This window comes from Pangasianodon hypophthalmus, chromosome 19 (assembly GCF_027358585.1).
Source record: "Pangasianodon hypophthalmus isolate fPanHyp1 chromosome 19, fPanHyp1.pri, whole genome shotgun sequence".
NCBI lineage: Eukaryota > Metazoa > Chordata > Actinopteri > Siluriformes > Pangasiidae > Pangasianodon > Pangasianodon hypophthalmus.
In genome coordinates, this window is record NC_069728.1 from 20,678,741 (window position 1) to 20,702,247 (window position 23,507).

Genomic DNA, 23,507 nt, shown 5'->3' on the forward strand with positions numbered 1-23,507 from the left:
CAAGACACATGAAAGCCCATGTGGAATTAGCAAAAATATGTCAAATTTCATGTTTTCATGCTTTCATGTGTCTTGCACTATATATATATAAAGCAGTTTTCCTTGTGGGAAATCTCAAAGTCAAGATCTTCTTATCCTTGTAGGGAAATTTTTTTTCCCCACCATGATATAAAAACGTGCCCATACACACACACACACACACACACACACACACACACACTTGAGGAGGAACTCAGTAGTGTGTTTATGGGGGGAGCCATGCTGCAGATGCAATGCAGTGGCAATAAAACTCAGCATAATGCAGAGCAGTGCAGGGCCAATGTAGATTTAGTCAAATGCATTACTTCCTGCTCTCGCGCTCTCAAATCAACTTGCTGTCACAGGAAAAATTAAATTGTGCAGTTGCTGTTTATCTGCAGAGTTAAGATCGATGCTGCGGTACTTGCAGTGCTTCGAGCTTCTGTCCATCTGCCTGGACTGAAAAGCGCTCATGAAGGAAATGCAATGTGTTTGTACACTGATGTCTAGCTGATGTTCTTACTAGAACCTTGTCTGTTTTAAGGCTCCATCTCAAACCATGGTGGTTATTTTATGGATACATTCTTGTTGTGGGAGCATGTGCTTTTCCCATAACATAACCCATACATGTTCCTTATTTTGCTGTTGCAGACAAAAATCTCACATCGTACGAGAATTATTTGGTCATGAGTTGAAGTCGGTGGTGTTTTAAATGCATAAATGTGACAAGCTCGTATAATTTAGTGCCACTGTGACCAAAGACAGTCGATGACTGTGAGTGCTGCTACGATGCTAATCTAAATTCACCAATAAGATGACAGCTACAAATACGGTACTGGCGACGGTGAAACGTAAACGAAACATGCTAATGGACAGAAAAATTCTCTTTATTACCACAAACCCATTTTAAAGAATGTGTGTGTTTATGTGAACCCGTTTTCTGCATGAGCTGATTTCCAGATCACGCTGATGATGATAAACAAAACGTAGTCATCTCCTTTAATCCCTTGTCTTTCTTTAGATGATCTCCTTCGTTAATCTGACATGGAGAACACACACTATCTCACTTTCTGCTACAGAATTTGATGCAGTGTGATAAGTGATCATCTTAACAGACTGCTGTAATTGCTCAGTCTAAAATGGTGTTACACTTTAGACATTTTAGAGTGTGCAGTTAAATAAAGCAGAAATTTACCTACACATTAATCAGACCTAACAGAAATAAAATTCGCCTGGAGAAAAAAAACAGCTCACTTGAATAAATTATGAAAAACTAATTAACTGAAAATGCTTATAATGACTAATCATCTGATTTTTCCTCCATCATGGAGAAGAAATAATGATCATGTTCCCCAGTGTGTTAGCCTTTAACGGTGTGTTAATTTGTGTAGAATGATTACCTAATGTAAAGTATACTCTTTATGTTCTTTATGTCATTACGTTTGCTGACTTTTTTATTTGAAATGAACACCAGTACACGCTAGCATTTGAGACACAGCCTTAATTGGAAGTAATTAAGGAAGCAACACGAGCCAAGCCCTCTTTGTTCACAAGCAAAGCAGAACATATGTGCAAGGCTCATGAATAAATGATCACGCCATTCCTCAGGTACAGCAGGAGCTGAATGACGAAACCCGAGCTCTCAGACTGTAATTTAACATCTCATTGCGTCTACAGTTGCAGAGTTCTTAATCATATTTCTTTAGGCTGTTTCTGTTAATAACTTACATTCAACAAGTATAAATGAATAAATTAATCAGTTTTAATCAGTTAAGTGTTTAAAAGTAACTGCTGTTACCATTCAGTCGTATGAGCTGCTTATCCGGATCTTTATACGCAAGAAATTTTATGTAACTAGACCTTCACAAATTTTAGTTGAATACCCCTGACCTAAAGGATGTAATGTCACCTTAAAACTCTTTTAAAGAACATAAACTGCCTGTAAGAACTACTGTTGTATTTTAAGGACTCCATTTTACCACATGCAAGAAAACAAACCTTTACAGCACCCTTTTTCTTACACAGCTGAATTTCCAGCTCAGTTTTACTTGTTCTGTCAGATGATTGGACCGTGCTATGGATGACGTCTGATGTCTGCAGATGAGCTTGTTTTCATGTGAACTCTCTCAGCAGATCTTCACTGTGGCTTTAACAGGAACGTGGGTCTGGTGGTGACACAAAAAATGTTCCAAGCCACAAAACAGAGTGAAAAATGATCAGTGAAGTCTTCACTTCAGAGTTAGTGTTGTTATTTTAGTGTTTTTAGTGGGTTTTTTTAGTGTTTCCCCCACCACACACACTTTTATGGCTGTAGGGAACGGTTAAACTGATACCCCAGTTTCCATTTTTGCATTTTTATTTAATCTGAGAAGAAGTTGCATAATGCTCATTTAAATTTCTACAAAATAAAAAAACATCTTAAAAGGCAGTTTTGTGGAATAATAAAGCAAATAAAGAGAGGGAAGACAGAGAGAAACACAGAAAGACACAACAGGAAGGTAAAGAAGGGAAACTCCACTAACGAGCTTTTATATTTCATCAGTTATTAAACGCCGATCCAACATTTTACTCGTCCGATCCTTATTGTTCAACTTTAGTTCGTAACTGCAATCAGTTCCCATTTACTGACACCCAACATCTAGGAAAACTTTCATCTTATCATATCGTATCATATATGACCTTTCATTAAACGTGTATAGAGGTGTGATGGAGAAAAATAAAGTTTGGAAGGAAGTAGCAGAGATCGTTGATAACTCTGGTGAGTCTAATGCTATTAAAGTTAGCTTGCTTTGCTAATCTGAGAACAAAGCTGGAATGAAGCAGAGCATGCTACATGTAAATCAAATATATAAAAGCATATATCAGAGTTATATACAGATATAACTTTAAAAAATGTTGGACAGTACACGCCCACAAGCAAAAACAGTAGCAGTTGCCACACACCAGCAAGCGACTTGTCACTAGTGAGTGTGAACATTAGAGAAAGAGTGAACACTTCTAACACTTCTAATATATATAGTAACATGTAGTAGTAATTGTTGAGGTTCCTTAATGACTAACACATGTATTGGACTCATTTTAGTGGAGAATGTTTAGAATTAAAATATTACTAGGTAGTTTGGATCCAATCGCTCTCTGGTGATTGTCACAACTTGTGTTTTTTTTGTTGTTAATGTTGTTTGTGTGTTGCTGTGTTAGACAAATGAGGCCGACCTTCTCAGCTCGGTGTGGTATGTAAAACAACACCTGCCTCATTATTCGCTGCAGCTCACCTTCTGCTGTGAAGCCTCAGTGCTGAGAAGTGCTGAGATGGAAATGATATTGAAATCATCAACGGACACGAGATCAGGCGCTGCGGATTGCGTCCATGGGCTTATGCTGAGGGTGGTTTCTTAATACAATTAATCAAATCAGCTACAATTATGATTCAAGCTGAAAAGACTTGTGTTGTATTTTATCACTAAAAATGTTTGAAACATTTTGATGTTTCACTTTCAAAATTTTCACTTTCACAGAGCAGTTTTACTGTCTGACAGGTGGTGAAGAACCTAAAAACATTCACTACACACACTCATAGACACCGAGACTGCAGGCCTGTCCCACACCACAAACACTATTCTCTATATAAGCCTCATAAACACTCTCGCAAAGTCCACTATACTGTAGCTTTTCCATGCTAACCTATTGCAGTGCATTGTGGGATTTCATGAGTGCACTAATTTTTATATATATATATATATATAAATAACAATCCTATAAGTATGTTTTACTTGCACCAAATGACTTGAAATGTTAAAGAAAGCATGGCTAAGACAGGAATATTAAGTAAAATAAACTCCGAAAAGGTGTGTTTGTTGCACTGTAAGCTGCAATGTAAAAGCAGTAATTAACCAAGCACTCTGATCATATAACCCTGGAGGGAAAAGGAAACGTGATTATAAAAGATCTCCTGAAATGAGTGCAAAGTGAATTTTAAACAGAATCAGCTGAAAAAGCAGCAGTTACCTGATTAAACTGAGGAGCAACATCAGGAGCTTTACTGAAAACCTCTACTGCCACCTTATGGCTGAAAAATAAACGACTGTTCAGTATGGCAATATTTTGGCATGAAATATATAGCAATATACAACATATTCCATAACAATTCGTTTCCGGATCAAAATAAAACAATCATTAATTAAATGAAATTAATTTAAATGAATAAAAACGTTTATTAAAACTTGAAGTACTTGGAAAGCCTTCATTTACACTGCAGCTGGTTATAGCAGAATAAATCATAATTATATTATTAATAGTAGAAAGAATTGATTTGGAAAGTCACCTGAAAGAACAGCCATTTGGTTGTGCATTTTATTTCTAATTTAATTTATCTGTAGCTCATAGAAAACTCTACTTCCCATACCGGGAGTCGAACCCGGGCCGCCTGGGTGAAAACCAGGAATCCTAACCGCTAGACCATATGGGAGCTGAAAACTCGTGCCATCTCAGTGAACACCTTCCCACAATTTAATTGACATTTTCACATTAATTGAAATTGATAATTGTTGCTTTGTAGATCAGAGTCATAAAGAATTGATATCAACATCCTGTCATTTAGTGTTACTAATTAAGAAGCCACTTTTGACTCCCAGATGGCTTTTTGTTGTGTTTTTTAACCTTCATCTTTGCCTAAATCTGTCGCATAAATTATTCAATAAAATTATAATATAATATAATATAATATAATATAATATAATATAATATAATATAATATAATATAATATAATATAATATAATATCCTGACCAGGATAAAGCTGGTACTGGAGATGTATGATAATAATAGAATATATGCCAAAGCACAGTTGAATTCTGATTGGTCAGAAGGTGTTGATTAATTTTCTATAACAGCAGATCTGACAGTAGTGCAGCTGCAAATCAAAAGGGTTAAATTAATGCACTTGTTCTAATACAGGTGAAACTCGAAAAATTAGAATATCGCGCAAAAGTTCATTTATTTCTGTAATGCAACTTAAAAGGTGAAACTAATATATGAGATAGACTCATTACATGCAAAGCAAGATAGTTCAAGCTGTGATTTGTCATAATTGAGATGATTATGGCTTACAGCTCATGAAAACCCCAAATCCACAATCTCAGAAAATTAGAATATTGTGAAAAGGTGCAATATTCTAGGCTCAAAGTGTCCCACTCTAATCAGCTAATTAAGCCATAACACCTGCAAAGGGTTCCTGAGCCTTTAAATGGTCTCTCAGTCTGGTTCAGTAGGAATCACAATCATGGGAAAGACTGCTGACCTGACAGTTGTGCAGAAAACCATCATTGACACCCTCCATAAGGTGGGAAAGCCTCAAAAGGTAATTGCAAAAGAAGTTGGATGTTCCCAAAGTGCTATATCAAAGCACATTAATAGAAAGTTATATGGAAGGGAAAAGTGTGGAAGAAAAAGGTGCACAAGCAGCAGGGATGACCGCAGCCTGGAGAGGATTGTCAGGAAAAGGCCATTCAAAAGTGTTGGGGACTTTCACAAGGAGTGGACTGAGGCTGGAGTCAGTGCATCAAGAGCCACCACACACAGACGGATCCTGGACATGGGCTTTAAATGTCGTATTCCTCTTGTCAAGCCGCTCCTGAACAACAAACAACGTCAGAAGCGTCTTACCTTAGCTAAAGAAAAAAAGAACTGGTCTGTTGCTCAGTGGTCCAAAGTCCTCTTTTCTGATGAGAGCAGGTTTTGCATCTCATTTGGAAACCAAGGACCCAGAGTCTGGAGGAAGAATGGAGAGGCACACACTACAAGATGCTTGAAGTCCAGTGTGAAGTTTCCACAGTCTGTGTTGATTTGGGGAGCCATGTCATCTGCTGGTGTTGGTCCACTGTGCTTCATTAAGTCCAGGGACAACTCAGCCATCTACCAGGAGATTTTGGAGCACTTCATGCTTCCTTCTGCAGACGAGCTTTATGGGGATGCTGACTTCATTTTCCAGCAGGACTTGGCACCTGCCCACACTGCCAAAAGCACCAAAACCTGGTTCAGAGAATCTATGGGGCATTGCCAAGAGAAAGATGAGAGACATGAAACCGAACAATGCAGAAGAGCTGAAGGCCGCTATTCAAGCATCCTGGTCTTCCATAACATCTCAGCAGTGCCACAGGCTGATAGCTTCCATGCCACACCGCATTGAGGCAGTAATTGCTGCAAAAGGGGCCCCAACCAAGTACTGAGTACATATGCATGCTTATACTTTTCAGAGGTCTGATATTGTTCTATGTACAATCCTTGTTTTATTGATTGCATGTAATATTCTAATTTTCTGAGATTGTGGATTTGGGGTTTTCATGAGCTGTAAGCCATAATCATCTCAATTATGACAAATCACGGCTTGAACTATCTTGCTTTGCATGTAATGAGTCTATCTCATATATTAGTTTCACCTTTTCAGTTGCATTACTGAAATAAATGAACTTTTGCACGATATTCTAATTTTTCGAGTTTCACCTGTACATTATTGTTTCAATAGTAACAACTTATTCACTGGGACTTATTTTACTGGTTCTGAGACACTGCCACATGCTGGTCAGACAACATCATGACAGTCAGATCCATCAGTCACCAAGTAGGTTGAGGTTCTCCACCTTGCATGAAAACTCCTCAGGTGGGCTCACCCAAGGTTAGCTCCAGTGAGAGCAGCCTACTTGCTGGAATGGCACAGTGGTGCTGTGGAAAGAGTGTCCCAGATCTGGGAAAAGTTTGACAGGGCACAGGTGGACCTGAAAAAGCAGCAGTTATCTGCTATTACTGAGGAGCAACATCAGGAGCTTTACTGAAAATCTCTACTGCCACCTTATGGCTGAAAATGTTATTTCCAGTAAAATTTGCACAGTCAGCTGAAATCAAGTTGTGCATTTTATTTCTATTATTTCTTTATCTGTAGTTTTCGGAAAACGAGGCTTCCCATACCGGGAGTCGAACCCGGGCCGCCTGGGTGAAAACCAGGAATCCTAACCGCTAGACCATATGGGAGCTGAAAGCGCCTTCCCTCTCAGTGAACACCTTCCCACAATTTAATTGAAATTCTCACATTAATTCAAATTGATCATTAAACGCATTAAACCTCATCATAACGAATCGCTACTTACTATTTATTCTATTTCATCTCAGAATGATTTTGATTCACTACTGGGTTCATTTAATTAATAATTAAAATAATAGGTTATAAGTATAGTTGTGTTTTTGACACGCCCTTCTCGACTTACCCTAAAGACTCAGAAGTGCATTTCACTCACAGACAAGAAGTTTTTACTTGATATTTTTGACATCCTGCCATTTAGTGTTACTAATTAAGAACCTTCATTTTTTAAACAGTTTTTAACCTTCATCTTTGCCTGTCTGCCACTTAAATTATTCAGTGAAATTTTGATATAATATATTATAATATAACATAATATAATATATCCTGACCAGGATAAAGCTGGTACTGGAGAGCTGGGAGTAAGGATCTGAGCGCCTTTGACTAGGGTCAAATTGTGATGGCTAGATGACTGGGTCAGAGCATCTTCCAAAACAGCAGGTCTTGTGGGGTTTTCCCAGTATGCAGTGGTTAGTACCTACAAAAAGTTGTCCAAGGAAGGACAACCGGGGAACTGGCGACAGGGTCATGGACACCCAAAGCTTATTGATGCAAGCGGGGAGTGAAAGCTCCTACAATGCATCAGAACTGGACCATGGAGCAATGGAAGAAGGTGGCCTGGTCTGATGAAGCACGTTTTCTTTTACATCATGTCGACAGCCGGGTGTGTGTGCATCGTTTACCTGGGGAAGAGATGGCACCAGGATGAACTATGGGAAGAAGGTAAGCCGGTGGAGGCAGTGTGATGCTCTGGGCAATGTTCTGCTGGGAAACCTCGGGTCCTGGCATTCATGTGGATGTTACTTTGACACGTACCACCTACCTAAACATTGTTGCAGACCAAGTACACCCCTTCATGGCAATGGTATTCCCTAATGGCAGTGGCCTCTTTCAGCAGGATAATGCTCCCTGCTACACTGCAAAAACTGTTCAGGAATGGATTGAGGAACATGACAAAGAGTGCACAGTGTTGACTTGGCCTCCAAATTCCCCAGATCTCAATTCGATCGAGCATTTGTGAGACGTGCTGGACAAACAAGTCTGATCCACCTCGCAACTTACAGGACTTAAAGGATCTGCTGATAACGTCTTGGTGCCAGAAACCAGGTCTTGGGAAGTTCATGCCTCAATGGTTCAGAGCTGTTTGGGCGGCAAAATGGGCACTTACACAATATTAGGCAGGTGATTTTAATGTTATGGCTGATCGGTGTATTGCAATATACAACATATTCCATAACAATTTGTTTCAGCATCATTGGTAATGAGATGAAATTGATTTAAATGAATAAAAACATTAATTAAAACTTGAAGTACTTGGAAAGCCTTCATTTACACTGCAGCTGGTTATAGCAGAATAAATAATAATTAAATTATTAATAGTAGAACGAATTGATTTGGAAAGTCACCTGATAGAACAGCCATTTAGTTGTGCATTTTATTTCTAATTTCCTTTATCTGTAGCTCATAGAAAACACATCTTCCCATACCGGGAGTCGAACCCGGGCCGCCTGGGTGAAAACCAGGAATCCTAACCGCTAGACCATATGGGAGTTGAAAACGCCTTCCCTCTCAGTGAACACCTTCCCACAATTTAATTGAAATTCTCACATTAATTGAAATTGATAATTGTTGCGTTGTAGATCAAAACGACGCTTTAAACATCATCATAACGAATCGCTACATACTTTTGATTCCATTTTGTCTCAGAATGATTTTGATTCACTACTGGGTTCATTTAATTAATAATTAAAATAATAGGTTATAAGTATAGTTGTGTTTTTGACATGCCCTTCTCGACTTACCCCAAAGACTCAGAAGTGCATTTCACTCACAGACAAGAAGTTTTTACTTGTTATTTATAAAATCCTGTTATTTAGTGTATGGAAGACTTTTTCTGTTATCTGTATCAGTATCATTTGTCAGTCAGTATCTATGCAACAGTATTGAAAAGTGACCTTAAATCACCTCATGGATTAACTCTCAGAGCTTCACTTATATACTACACTGTACCATTTCTAGTATATTTAGAAGGGTGACTTTATGCCTGTGATCCTACAGGGATATTTCTGTGAGAATAAACTGGTGTGACCTTGTAGATGGTGTTTTTTAAGATGAAGGCTAATGTTTGAAGGCTTTTAAAAAATAAACTGACTGAACTCTCGCCACGGTTAAAACTAAGATAAGGGGACAGTGAAATAATTGGGGCGAGAAGCAGATGTGTGATTAAAACACAGAAGAGAAAACTCCATCCGATGAGATTATTGTTTTAGAATTTTATAAAAGCATGATTATGTAAATCAGATGCTCTGCAGACCATCTCGGCTTTGTTGTTTGATTCAATAAAGTCTATAGATTTTTGGCATCCAGAACCCCTTGTCTTTGTAACTCATTTTCTTATTCTGATTTGCAGAAATATTTGCCATGACAAGTGTTACTAATTAAGAAGCCTCTTTTGACTCCCAGATGGCTCCTTGTTGTGTTTTTATCTTTGTCTAAATCTGTCGCTTGAATTATTCAGTGAAATTTGAATATATGTGTATGTAGTGGTCACTGTAGTGTCTCTCGCCACAGTGGAAGGGAGCTGGGTGACTCCATATGACAGAGTATTATGGTATCTGGTTATCCATTGGTCATTTACATGGCTCAAGCACATGAATTGCATGCATCTGACATGGTTGAAGATCCTCCAAATTTTGTGGCTCTATGATCTGTTCTTCATCAGGCGAGGTAAGAAGATTTCCAAGGGGCCTGAGAAAAGGGACTTTTGACAAATTCCCATTGCTTTCTTATGGTTGTGAAAGTGGTGTAAAGGTATAAACAGTTTTTATCAAGTTAGTTAACTAAATAACTAGCTAAACACTTCAACAAAGTCACTTTTGGTGATATGTCAACAAAATACGGGGGTGAACCAACAAAGTAAAACGTCATAACCCTGATATTATCCAGTTTAAGCCTCTGGAAGATCTAGTGGCTCAAGGTCAAGGTAATATTTTTGCACTTTCTTCTCATCTTTTAGTCATTTCAAAATGCAGGTGTGTGAAGAAATTCTTTACTTGGCTCGGTCACCATACAGTCACTAAAACTGGACAGTTGCTTTGAGTATATTGCATGAAAATGAGTACGACAAGTAGCAGTGAGCAGTTATATTTGTGTATTAATATTGGAAAAGGAATAAACATAAGACACAAGAAGACACAAGTTCACAGTTAGCAGCCCATTTTATTCAAGGAACATAAATTACTAGTGAAGGTTTTCTGTAAAGCAGCTTTGTGACAACGTCCAATGTTAAAAGCACTATACAAATAAAAATAGAATAGAGTTGAACTGAGTTTTGTGTTTATCAATTTACCAATCCACTTCAAACTTACAGCTAAAGAGACAAATCAAATATCTAAAAAATGCAACAGAACATTCTTTAATATTTTTATGGCCTCGACAGCTGGAAATCCAATAGTGGCCACGTTAATTGTGTATATTAAACACACCTGAATACGTGAAACTCTTGTAGCTTGTCTATGATTCGAATGCGCTGCTGTCACTGGAGATGGCGCAGACAGGTAAAACTCTTCTTACACTGTGACTACTGACATGGCTTTTCGCGCATGAATGCGCTGGTGTGTTTGAAAAGTACTCTGCCAGGTAAAACTTTTCCCACACTGTGTGCAGTGATATGGTTTCTCTTCTGTATGAATTTGCTGGTGTGTTTGAAGATTACCTTTTTGACTAAAACTCTTTCCACACTGGGAGCACTGATAGGGCTTCTCTCCTGTGTGAATGCGCTGGTGTTTTTGGAGATCACTCTGTCGAGGAAAACGTTTCCCACACTCTGAGCAGTGATGCGGCTTCTCCCCCGTGTGAATGCGCCGGTGTTGCTGGAGAGAGCTCTGTCGAGTGAAAGTCTTTCCACACTCTAAGCAGTGATGCGGCTTCTCTCCCGTGTGAACCACCTGGTGCTGCTGGAGAGAACTCTGTCGAGTAAAACTCTTTCCACACTGCGAGCACTGATACGGCTTCTCTCCCGTGTGAATGCGCTGGTGTGCTTTAAGATTACTTTTGTTCGTAAATCTATTCCCACACTCCAGACAGGGATAGACTTTCTGCATTTGTCCATGAGAGTTGTTACTGGTGACAGAATCAGAAGATATTTGCTGAATACTGGAGCTTCTTGTCAATATTAGACTCTCATATGGAATCTCTCCTGAGATCACCACTTTCTCATATTCATCATTATGGTTTCTTCTGATGTGTGTTTCGAGGTCAATTTGAGATGTATAGGAAAGTGAACACCAGGAGCAGGAGAAGACTTGCAACTGATCATCGTCCATTTCTGGAGCAGAAAATGACAAGTATTAGAATCTCATTACGAAATGGAACAAAATATTCAAACTATTTTCAGGAAAATACTATAAAAGTAACATAAACTCTATAAAATCTGGATGACCAAAGGAAAATGGAAGACATTAATATTCCCTGTAAACCTGTGCAAAGAGTGACTTTTTATGCTAAAAACTCACATGGTGTGACACAGCCAGTAAGATGTATTGCCCCTTTAGACCACGAATAACATGTATTCTTAATAAATAATATCAAATAAATTAAAATAACTAGTAAGTGAAATCACTTGTGTATAAATAGTATCAGTGCACGGCATCAATTTCTACTAGATTCAGAAGCCTAAAACAATGTCTGCTCTACTGACGTAATCAAATGTTACCCATGTCTTGTCAGTAACAGGCAGGAGAGGAATTACTCCACATCTTTGTGGAGTGGTGTCAGAGAAACAACTTGTATATCAGTCTAGCCAAGACAAAGGATACGGTGGTGGACTTTAGGAAAATCAAGGCCCCACTGACCACAGTCTCTATCCTGGCAAAGGATGTGGAGGTAATGGAGACATATAAGCCCCTAGGGGTACACCTAGATAACAGGCCTGGAGGTGTAACAGAGCAGCATTTAGTAGGAAAGGACAGAGCAGACTACAGGATGCTATGCATGCTATAAGAGTTGGAACTGGTGAGCTTCACCTGCTGTGAAGCTGTGTTGGAGACGTGGCATGAAGGCAGTTGATACCAGCAAACTGAACAAATTTATTAGGAGGCTGGGACAGGGCACTGGGACCAAGCTGGATTCCCTTGAATCGGTTGTTCGGGAGAGTATGCTGGCTAAACTTTTGCTCATCATGGACAATATCTCCCAGCCCTTCCATGACTTGTTTACTCAAACAGTAAAGCACTTTTAGCTCCAGATTGATCCAACCACAGTGCGAAAACGAGCGGCACAAGACCGTATAGCTCAGCCAGCCTGTGCTATCAATATATAACCAATTCACTGGGGATGCCTCTGGTCATGCTGAAACACCGTGGACCAACAATAAGGGATGTTGTGTCGAGTTAAATGCCATCTGAAACTCCCATTGGAAATATGTCTACTAGAAAATATGATCTGTTTCAGGATTTTTTTTTTTTTTTTTTTTGGGGAAGCCTGGGGCAATACAATATTTTTCCAGCTTAGTAATACCTAAGACATTAACACACCTAAAGATGAAAAGTCTAGGAAAGGAGAAATTTATCCATTAATGAAAAAAAATGAATAAAGAATACAGAAAATCAAAACTACATGGGAAAATCTTTCAAGTAAAATTTATTCCAGATGAAAGTAGTTCTGCGAGTAGTTCTGTGTGTACACACATATGATACATTCATCATACATTAGGGTAGCTAAAGTACAACCCCAGAGTGTCTTTTATATGACCTTTAATTTTAACCACTGGAGCCATAAGTGAACAAATCTTGCTTGAGAAACAGCAATTAAACAATATTTCTTGATTTAAAGATCATGTGTCCCAAGCTGATGGCTCCATGTTGGTGCACTTGTGTATGTTAAATGCGTCTGAAGAAGTAGATCTCCATTCATTAAATCTGCTTCTTGGCTATGTGAATGTGCTGGTGTTTGTGGAGATCTTTCTTGTGTGTAAAACTCGTCCTACATTCTGAGCAGTGATATGGTTTCTCTTCTGTGTGAATGCGTTGGTGTTGTTGGAGGTTACTCGTTTGTAAAACTCTTTCCACACTGAGAGCAACAATACAGCTTCTCTCCTGTATGAATGTGCTGGTGTCGGTGGAAATCACTCTTGTTCATAAAACTCTTTTCACACTGTGAGCAGTGATAAGGCTTCTCTCTACTGTGAATACGATGATGCGTTTGGAAATCACTCTAGTTTGTAAAATTCTTCCCACACTGTGAGCAGTGATGTAGATTTTTTCCCGTGTGAACGCGCTGATGTCGTTGGAGGTTACTCTGTTGGGAAAAACTCTTCAAGAATAGACTTCTTTCTGCATTCAGAGCACCAGAGATTGTTTGCTGACTGTTGGAGCTTCTTATGGACATCAGACTCTCATATTTAATCTCTCCTGATATAATCAGCTTCTCATATTCCTTAACGTGGAATCTTCTGATGTGTTTGTGGAGGTAAATCTGAGACGTTTGGGTCAGTGAACACCAACAGCAAGTGAAGACTTTAGACACATCATCATTCAATTCTGGAGCAGAAAATTAAGTATTAGAAACTCATTCTGAAATGAAACAAAATATTTAAACAATTTTTTAGGAAAATGCTACTACTGTAACAGTCTGTAAAAATTATCGATGTCCAGAGACAACAGAATGAGTGAATAGTATGAATGGTACTTCCTGTAAACGTATGTAGCAATGTAAAAACCTTTCTTAGGTTGAAGATATCATCTAGTAAGAAATGCCCCAGACTGAGAAACAAGACAGTGACTGGGCTCCCAACAGTCTCACTGGTTGGATGACATTAATTTTCCACCTGATAGAAGGTATTTTCTTAGTGGAATCTGCAATAATAGGCCTCCAGGGGGCAGAGCAATTTCCTAAAAAGCCCCAATAATTGAACAGCCTTTCAAATAGCGTACTTTGAATCTGGTTCCTCTGTAGGTTTCTTCATCATTTCATCTCAGGGACTTTGCCCTCACCACTGTCATCTCTGGCTTGCTAATTAGGGATCTAATGCTGCATTTGACTAGGAAGTGGGAAGTCAGAATTTGGAAATACATAGTTTTTGACCTCTATACATTCAAGCTACAAATTGTGGAAAATATAAATACAGATTCCACCATGTTCATTTTTTCTCAGCGACAATCTAGCCAGCTAACTCTAATGTCTGTATGTTGATCTAAAGCAAATACTTGGATATACAGCATAAAAGCATTTAAAGGTAGGAAGAGCTACTTTGTTTACTGCTGATCCGGTGAGCAGACATGTTGATTTGACGTCACTTGCTGATCAGGAAAAGCATCACAAAAGAAGAATGCAACAGTTTGGTGATGCCAGTAGGTCACTGACCTGATGCAGTTATTGCAAGCAAGAGAGATGCAACCAAACATTAAGTGTTATTTACTTTAAGACTATCTGTTCCAATACTTTTGCTTATCTAAAAATTGGGTGGTCTGGCACAGAGGGTGCCATGTTCTAAGCTGTTTAACGTGTCTAGATGTAAATCTCAGGAAATGAAAGCTGAAATTCTGATCTATCGTCTCATATTCGTCTTTTGATCTCAAACCCAAATGTTTTCAGCAAAAACAAAAGAATTGGCCTTGCGGTTCCAATACTTTTGGAGGGGACTGTATATGACACTTTGTATTTATCCTTCCGTTTTTGCATTTCTTGGAAATCAGAGGAATAAAAAATAAAAATGTTTACAGTAAGCCCTGTTATCAGGAGATCATGAGTTCGAATCTCGATGATTCACAGCCATCCGTGACCAGGAGTCCAAGAGAGGAAAATTGGTCATGCTCTCTGGGTGGGAAGGATAGACAGTGTTTTCCTCCAAGTGTGTTACGTTTCCCTGTGATGCAGCATGAGCAGCAGTTTAAAAAGATGCAGTTAAAAAAATGAAATAAAAGATTTTTGCAATAAAATGTATTCTTGCGGTGCTGTAAGAACATTTACGCTCTGGTTTTAACTCACCCTGAAAAGTAATCGAATTTTCCTGCTTCCTCTTGATGCATCATAGATGAGCTCTGATTGGATCCCTCCATTTAGTTGTCCTGATATATTGCCTACAGATTTTACATTTTTAGGAAAACGTGCACAAATCTTTACCGCCAAAATTGTGCACCATGTTAACAGAAATATTTTAGACGTAGATACAAAAGAACTTGTTCCACACCAGGAACAATGAATGATGAATGAAATTTCAAGGCTTGGCCCACAGCTTAATTGCAGTTTGTGCAGTTGTTACACGTGATATAATTAACGCAGTCTGATGCTATCCGATTATAGTTACATCACTGAAGACATATGTTAAATGTGAGGAGTAGATGAGGCATTCATGACTGCTCTTCTTGTGTTATTTTTTTTCATTCCTCTTTCTCATCAGGAAAGCAGGTTCTGTCTTGGGAGTGGAACGGGAGTGTTTGGTGGAGGTGTCAGAGAGGAGGATGCTGAGGAAACTACTCAGTATAATGGACAATGTCTCTCATCCTCTGTACACCACGCTGGAGGCACATCAGAGCACCTTCAGCCGTGGACTAAGACCACTGAGGTGTACCACAGAACGCCACAGGAGGTCTTTTATACCAATGGCCATCAATCTGTATAGCTCCTCCCCCTTCTGCAGGGAGTAAAGTTGTAACATTGGACACTGAGAATAATAGTATCACTATCATGTGCAATACCATTACTGCTACTATCACAGCTGTGATGGCCGAGTGGTTAAGGCGTTGGACTTGAAATCCAATGGGGTCTCCCCGCGCAGGTTCGAACCCTGCTCGCAGCGCAGGCTCAGCTTTTGGGGGCAGTCGTGGCCTAATGGCTAGAGAGTCGGACTTGCAACCCGAAGGTAAACGTTCGAGTCTCGGGTCCAGCAGGGATTGTAGGGGGAGTGAATGACCAGCGCTCTCTCCCACCCTCAATACCACGACTGAGGTGAGACCCTTGAGCAAGGCACCGAACCCCCAACTGCTCCCCGGGCGCTGCAGCAAAAAAGTGAGTAGTAGTAAGACTTGCAAGACTTAGTAAGACTTGCAACCTGAAGGTCATGGGTTCGAGTCTCGGGTCTGGCAGGGATTGTAGGTGGGGGGAGTGAATGACCAGCGCTCTCTCCCACCCTCAATACCACCACTGAGGTGAGACCCTTGAGCAAGGCACCGGGCGCCGCAGCAAAAAAAGGCTGCCCACTGCTCCGGGTGTATGTGTGTTCACTACTGTGTGTGTGCAGTTGGATGGGTTAAATGCAGAGCACAAATTCCGAGTATGGGTCACCATACTTGGCCACAAGTCACTTCACCTTCACATATCTGTTTGAGCAACCTCTGGCACAAGAATTTCTCTCGGGACGAATAAAGTTCTATCTTATCTTAGATTATTTTTTTCTTTTCAATGAACTGTAAATCGATCTTTAGAGAGAGTGTTAAAGTGGCGGTGTTACCACAAACTGTCGCTGTACAGATGCTGCCTTCATCTTCAGACTCTTCCTCTTTTACAAGCATTATTTGAAATTCTTCATTCTGCTCGTCCACAGTGCTGCTGTGTCCCACAGGGCTCGACGTTCCTTCACCTGAAATTCCATTATTTATAGTTAAAGAATAAGTGGAGGAAGAAAACATGTTGTGGTAGCAGAAAAATAAAGTCTAGTTAAAATTTAAAAAAAGTTACAGGAATCATAATACATGCTTTTTTTTCTCCTTACAGAGATAGTCTTCATCTTCAGGTTCTTCCTTTATTACAGGTTTGTGTTCATTCACAGGTGTGATGTCTCCCACAGCGCTGGATGTCCCTTCACCTGAAATTCCATCAGTCAGATTTAAACAGTTATTTAAAGAAAAATGCAGAGTACAAAACACAAATATAGAGGACAAATGAGCAATGTGAGGATGGTTTGGTTACAAACTAAGTTTAGTTAAGACAAAAATGTTCTACTGACCATCAGACTGGACTGTATTGTGCGCTGTTGACTTACAGAGATCGTCTTCCTCTTCAGTTTCTTCCTTTTTTATATGTTTCTGATGGTTCACAGTGTTGATGTGTCCCACAGAGCCTGAACCCGTACACGTTTCTGTCCTCACATCCTCATAAAGCTAATGAGCACAGAGTAATAACACTTAATAACAAAGTCAACACTGCTTAAAGATCCTGAAGATATCATCAAAGCAGATCATGATAGTTTGCTTGATTAGCAGAATAGCACACACTGGGGTATCTTTCTGAGCGGGAACTTTAACGTCATGTTAATGATTTTACACAGCTTAGTCTTGCCTTTCAAAATTAGCATCTACTCTTTCTAGTAGTGAATTAATATCAATTTACAACAGAAGAACAACGTTCACACTGACTGCATTAACCCACTGACTAAACTACAGTAGTCTAATATCCTTTACAGCTGTTTAGTTGTATGCAGGGGCACGAAGCTGGACTGTTAATCATCATCATTCTTCTCAGTCAAAGGACTTTTAAAAACGTACTTCTACATAGACTGTTCCTTGCATTTTTTTCTTACATGTGAGGGCTAACTGCTTAAAATATGTGAAAATATTAGAAAAGAGGGAAAGAAGGGTTTGGATTTGATTTACCATATAATCTGTACATGAATAATCCACTCTCAAACTAGCATCATATCAGATACTGAAGTACCAGACCGATAAAATCTAAAACTTTTTGGCTATCTAACATGAGACTGGGCTACTGTGGTGTCACTAGCCATGTGGAGGCACGATTAAGCTATCGGTGTATTGATTTAGCTGGCTACATTAGCTGTCTTTATGCTCTGCTTATAACATGTTTACGTAGCCTGGGACTCATATAGCCATTTATACAGCTAGTTTTCCTGCCTCAGCATGAGAGGATGTTAGTATTTCAGTTTCAGCCCCTTTACTAAAGAAAAATCGGCATATATCCATTTTTCTCTCACACTAACTGAGTGTGTGAGCTAGCGTTCGGCAGAATTAAGAGCTGTCAGCCAGTAAGATACAAGAATTTCCACGTATTTTCCTGTAAACTCTGTCTGATTGGTCTTGCATCCGTTTACTGAAGACACAAAATTACATCACTGCCGTCTTCTTTTACTTTCAGTTCAGTTACGTAGTGACAAACCGCTCCAAGAGAAGAATTATTCAGGGCTAAAGAAATAAATCTTCGGAGCTACAGCCCTGAATGCCCAGGCCAGTTTACACCCCTGGGTGTTTCCTGTGTCTATTGTTCACCTACATAAAATTATTATAAACACCTCATATTTAAAATCAGTCGCTTTCCACTAACAGGTACCACATGACTGGGAAGAACATACACTGTATAATTAATAAATATAAGTGGGATACTGAAAGTCTTTCTTACACACCTTTACTACGGAAATGTCCAAATATGTGAAGCTCATATGAAATCCATTTAAATCTGTCACTCAAAAAAAATTATCATGCACACATATGGCTAGATTTTACCCGTGAGCGAGCAGGAGTGTGTAGAGATTTTCTGAAAGGGCTCGGCTGCACCTCTGCTGACTCCATTACAAAAAGTCTAAAAGGTCCCGATTCTGGAAAGGAAAGACAATCAAATCATCGTGCACAGAACTCCAGAATCACGTTTAAATTAATACATTTAATAATAACTATAAATATTTAATTTAGAAACAAGAAGAATCAGTCTAAACATTAAAAAAAAACATAATTTATGTATTTAAGAATGGTTCTGTGAAACATCTGAAAACCAAGACTTCGTAACAAATCACCCATAATGAAGTATTTACAACAAACTATCATCATACTACAGCTTTATTTCTCTTGTACCTTCTCGCTGGGTCCTGGCACTGGTTCTGAATGACAAGGAACCAGTTATATGTGGTTACATATTTAACTCGAGTTCTGTTTTATCTCTCCTAATTACTACAAGGGAGTTAAAAATCCTGGGAAACAAATGCCAACAAATGCCACAAGAAAAAAGCACTCAGTATAGGACTACGCTGAAGAGTGCTCAGAGGTGACTGCCACGGAACACCAGCAGTTTCAGGCTCTCACACTGCGGCTGGGGCAGAGCCAGGACTATCTTCTGGTGCTGCTGGATTTGGGCATTTGTGAATAAGCAAGCTGTTTAGGTTGCTCGAGCAGATACAGCTCTACAAAACGGACCAAATCTGCCACCCAAGAGCATTAATGGTATCGTCACACAGCCAGCATGTCGTAGTCACTACATCATGGGACAGGACACTGACCTGGTTGACACCTACAAATATCTTGGTGTCCTCCTTGACAACAAGCTGAACTGGAAGATCAGCATGAAGGCTGTGCACAGGAACTGGAGGAACAGGCTATACTTTATGAGAAAGAGTTGAAGTTCAAGTATCACCCATCCTGGAGAATGGATCACATCCCCTCCAGGATCTATTGGTCAAACAGAAAAGCATCTTCAGAAACAGAAAGTCCTCCCCTCGAGGACTTCCGGTAGTCCACAATCAGTTCTTTGGTTTTCTGCGTGTTGAGGTCGAGCTTGTTATTGGCACACCATGCTAACAGATGCTGAACCTCTTCCCTGTAGGCTCTCTCATCCTCATCAGGCCGACCAACGTAGCGTTGTCTGCGAACTTGATTATGGAGTTGAAGCTGTGCACAGGTACGCAGACGGAGGTGAAGGGGAGTGGAGGAGCGGACTCAGCATGCAGCGTTGTGGTACGTCGGTGTTTAGGATGATATTGGATGAGGAGTTGTTGCCAACTTTAATAGACTGGGGTCTGTTGGTCAAAAAGTTCAGAGTCCAGTTGCAGAGAGCGCGGCTGATATCCAAGACTGGAGAGATTGATAATCAGCTTGGATGGAATGCCAGTATTAAACGCAGAGCTAAAGTCAATGAAGAACATCCTCACATAGGAGTTGCGATTTTCCAGATGAATGAGGGCAGAGTGAAGGACTGCGCTAACGGCGTCCTCTGTTGACCTGCTATGACTGATGGGGATCCAGTGATGGTTGCAGGCAGGCTTTCTTATGCTGCTGTAATCTGTGAATTTCACTTTGGGATTAATAAATAATCTATCTACATCTTCGAAATGGATAATAAGCCCTTGAGTGGAGAGTCTCATCTGTACACTGTAGAATTGTACTTATGAACTGCTGCTGTAACCATAAAAACTGTCCTGTGTTCATCCCAGGATTCTTATTCATAGTTCAATTCAATTCAATTTTATTTGTATAGCGCTTTTAATAATGGACATTGTCACAAAACAGCTTTACTGAAATAAATACATTCAAATTTATCCCTAATGAGAAGCCAGAGGTGACGGTGGTGAGGAAAAACTCCCTGAGACTTGATGAGGAAGAAACCTTGAGAGGAACCAGGCTCAGAAGGGAACCTGGACAGTGCGATTATACAATCTGCTCATAATGATCATCACTTCATCACACTTACTTCTGTGAGCCGTTACTCTTCTACACCTGGATGCTGTAATGATTTATAATCCCACCATTCGGTGTCATACAGAAGAGGATGGATTTCTCTCAATGTTTCTTCCTCATGTTGTCTCAATGAGGTTTTCCTTTCCACTATCACCTCTGGCTTGTGAACATCTGGATTTCTGCACAGCTGCTTATTGACAGAAGTGCTACACAAATGAAATTTAATTGAATTTTATTTGCCCCAGTTGGACAGCTAGTGAAATTATAATTTGTTCCTGACTTGTTAAGCTAAAAATAACTCCTTAGTCATCATCAATTAATGGAAATTAACCCAATCTATTGTCTAAAACTCAAATGAACTTGTTAATAGCGATGTTATACTTGATATTTAGATAGACAAAATACCACTGGAGTTCTGTATGGAGGCTTGTATAATTTTTTTTTTTTTTAGAGAATCATGTGATCAAAGACAAACGAGGCCTCACTTTCTGTCCAATCAAATGACTGTTTTATTTTGGTGTCAAAAGGTTCGAAATTCCATCTTACTTCATGGGTCATTAGTTGGATTGGTTGAGTGCCAGGACTTTGAAATTTTCCTGAGCTGAACCACTAGTTACACATTATTTTACTGTATCACACTAACAATAAAATTGACACCTGTTTGGTATTTACAGCTTATATTTAATAAGTAAATGTGTTTATCAAAAGATAATCAACACGTAACATTGTCAGGCTTCTACAGTGTGTCTCAAAAGTCTCCATACACAGGGGGGAAATTAACACTTTTTAGCAAAATGTCTTCCAAAATTTTTCATACTTCGTTTATGTTAAAAAATATTCTTCAGATAGACTTTAAGAACACTTCTGACAAAAGAAGAACGGATTGAAATCATTCTCATGGCTGGATCGGGAAGCTGTCGCAAGGTTGTGATGGACTTTAACAGGAAACATGGCGAGAACGTCACACACACGACACTGTCACCAAACTTATTAACACATTCAAAAAGACTGGAAGTGATGAGGACCAACCGAGACGTGAACGTCCACGAACATCTACTGACGAAGACGCAACGATGTGACGCTGATAAACACAGTCTCCTGTGTGTGGAGAGTTCTGGGACGCCGTGTCTTTGTGCACATCGGATTTGAAAGTATATAAATGAGGTGTGCTTCATCCGAAGCAGGTTCATCAACGCTCTTGAGCAGAGGTGTCCAGTCTTATCCGGAGAGAGCCAGAGTGGGAGCAGAAGCCACACCTGATGAGACGGGACACCAGTCCTCCTGAGTTTATCGCTGCTATCATTTTTCCAAACCACAAGATGACGCTGTTTTCAATACTCCGAGGTTTCAACACAATTCCCCTCACAGCTCCTGTAGGCTTCATCCCCTCATCCCTTCTTTCTAATAAACCACAATAACAAATTTCTCCATATTTCAGAAGATGTGTCATTACTGCTTATCACTGAAATTACTGGAGAAGAAGAATGTCCTGAAAATCTGTAACTTCACAGAGAAACTTCAACTTGCAGTGCATCCCCAGATCTCCTTTTTCTTTTCTTTCTTTTTTTAATATACTTTTGTTCCCTATCTTTTGTTTTACATGTGATTGTTTTATGGTGCTTTTATATTGTCTGGATAAAAATATTTAATATTGTACCATTTATTTGTATATTTATGTTTATGAACGTAAGAATCTTTCTTACTGTTCAGTAAAGTTCTTTTAAAAAAATAACAATAAATAAATAAATAGCTATAATTTAGCACAATTATACAAAACAATTTAATTAATTTAAAAAGTGTTCGCCATGCAGGTCAGCTAGCAAGCTGCAGTTTAACTTACCTCATGGCTTTAAACGCAGAAGCTCAAATACACACACAAGGATTAACTTTTTTTTTTTAATCTATACGCCTAAAAATTTCCAACCAGAAATATTTGTTTACTCAGAAATGATAAAAACTCAACCGTTCATTCGGGAGAGAAACATAAACATCCCCATCTCCCTCACTTCAGCTTCTTCTGTGGTGAGTTTACCGACGAGTTCGTGTTCACAGCGCCGCCTACTGGAGCTCTGAGAATCACAGCGCCGCCTGCTGGAGCTCTGAGAATCACAGCGCCGCCTACTGGAGCTCTGAGAATCACAGCGCCGCCTACTGGAGCTCTGAGAATCACAGCGCCGCCTGCTGGAGCTCTGAGAATCACAGCGCCGCCTGCTGGAGCTCTGAGAATCACAGCTCTGTCTTTATTTTTTATTTTTTAAAGGGCCAGGAAAGGTGTATATATATATATTGGTGTTGTTATTCGAACAAATTTTGGAATGAAATGTCTCGGTATTTTTCAGCTTAAACTGTAAACAATAAAGAGATATAAAGCTTAGATATGTTTATAATTGGTTCTAACTGGTATTTGTTGTAAGGTTGCTGCTCTAAGTTGCATTTTGAATTTAATAATACTTCATGGAAAACACCACTTGCCTAAAGCTAAACATGGTTAATGCGAACAAAGTTTTTTTTTAAACCTTTTAACTGAGTTTTATATCTATATTGAGTCTCTAAAATGTCTTCAAAATAATAAAAAAAGAGCTATCTATTATCACTTATTATCACCTATTTGACTGAACTAAAATTGACAGAAAAGTAAAATATAATAATAAATTATATTTTAATAATAATAAAATTTTCTTTAATTGCATTTTTTTGTTACTTAGTAGGCGAAGACTCGAGTTTATTTGCGTTGTTCTTTTACACTATAATAATAATAATAATAATAATAATAATAATAATAATAATAATGTATACCGTATTTGAAAATTGCAAACTGAACTTTCGCTCACTAAGTAACAAACATTTAGAGGGTAAATTGAATGTAGCTCAGGTTTGGTTTCCCTGGTAACGGATTTGTGAGTAACAGAATTCTCCAGCAGGCGGCGCTGTGAGCATTCACTCCGCCCTAAACTCACCACAGAAGAA

At 39.2% G+C, this 23,507-nt stretch overlaps 1 protein-coding gene and 4 non-coding genes across 8 annotated transcripts; 1 reads left to right on the forward strand and 4 right to left on the reverse strand.

Annotated features, from left to right (window-relative positions):
• Window positions 1–4,411: 4,411 nt before the first annotated feature.
• trnae-uuc (transfer RNA glutamic acid (anticodon UUC)) lies at window positions 4,412–4,483 on the reverse strand. Its single transcript has one exon. It is a non-coding gene; the product is annotated as a tRNA-Glu (tRNA).
• Window positions 4,484–6,968: 2,485 nt separating this feature from the next.
• Window positions 6,969–7,040, reverse strand: trnae-uuc (transfer RNA glutamic acid (anticodon UUC)). The gene has a single exon. It is a non-coding gene; the product is annotated as a tRNA-Glu (tRNA).
• Window positions 7,041–8,624: 1,584 nt separating this feature from the next.
• Window positions 8,625–8,696, reverse strand: trnae-uuc (transfer RNA glutamic acid (anticodon UUC)). Its single transcript has one exon. It is a non-coding gene; the product is annotated as a tRNA-Glu (tRNA).
• A 908-nt stretch (window positions 8,697–9,604) lies between these two features.
• On the reverse strand, window positions 9,605–22,584 carry LOC113524747 (zinc finger protein 32). 4 transcript variants are annotated; one of them, XM_026911107.3, is made up of 6 exons: window positions 22,381–22,584; window positions 18,500–18,691; window positions 17,090–17,243; window positions 16,856–16,948; window positions 16,595–16,723; window positions 9,605–11,473 (listed from the first exon to the last, which is right to left on the reverse strand). In XM_026911107.3, exons 2-6 carry the CDS (start codon window positions 18,533–18,535, stop codon window positions 10,716–10,718), a joined length of 1,170 nt encoding a protein of 389 aa, XP_026766908.3. In that variant the 5' UTR covers window positions 18,536–18,691; window positions 22,381–22,584; the 3' UTR covers window positions 9,605–10,715. The 4 variants fall into 4 exon arrangements, with proteins under 4 accessions (XP_026766908.3, XP_026766907.2, XP_053098064.1 ...); XM_026911106.3 differs by having other exon boundaries at window positions 9,620–11,473; window positions 18,600–18,691; window positions 22,381–22,583; XM_053242089.1 differs by having other exon boundaries at window positions 9,624–11,473; window positions 17,126–17,243; window positions 22,381–22,583.
• Window positions 15,862–15,943, forward strand: trnas-uga (transfer RNA serine (anticodon UGA)). Its single transcript has one exon. It is a non-coding gene; the product is annotated as a tRNA-Ser (tRNA).
• Window positions 22,585–23,507: the final 923 nt, after the last annotated feature.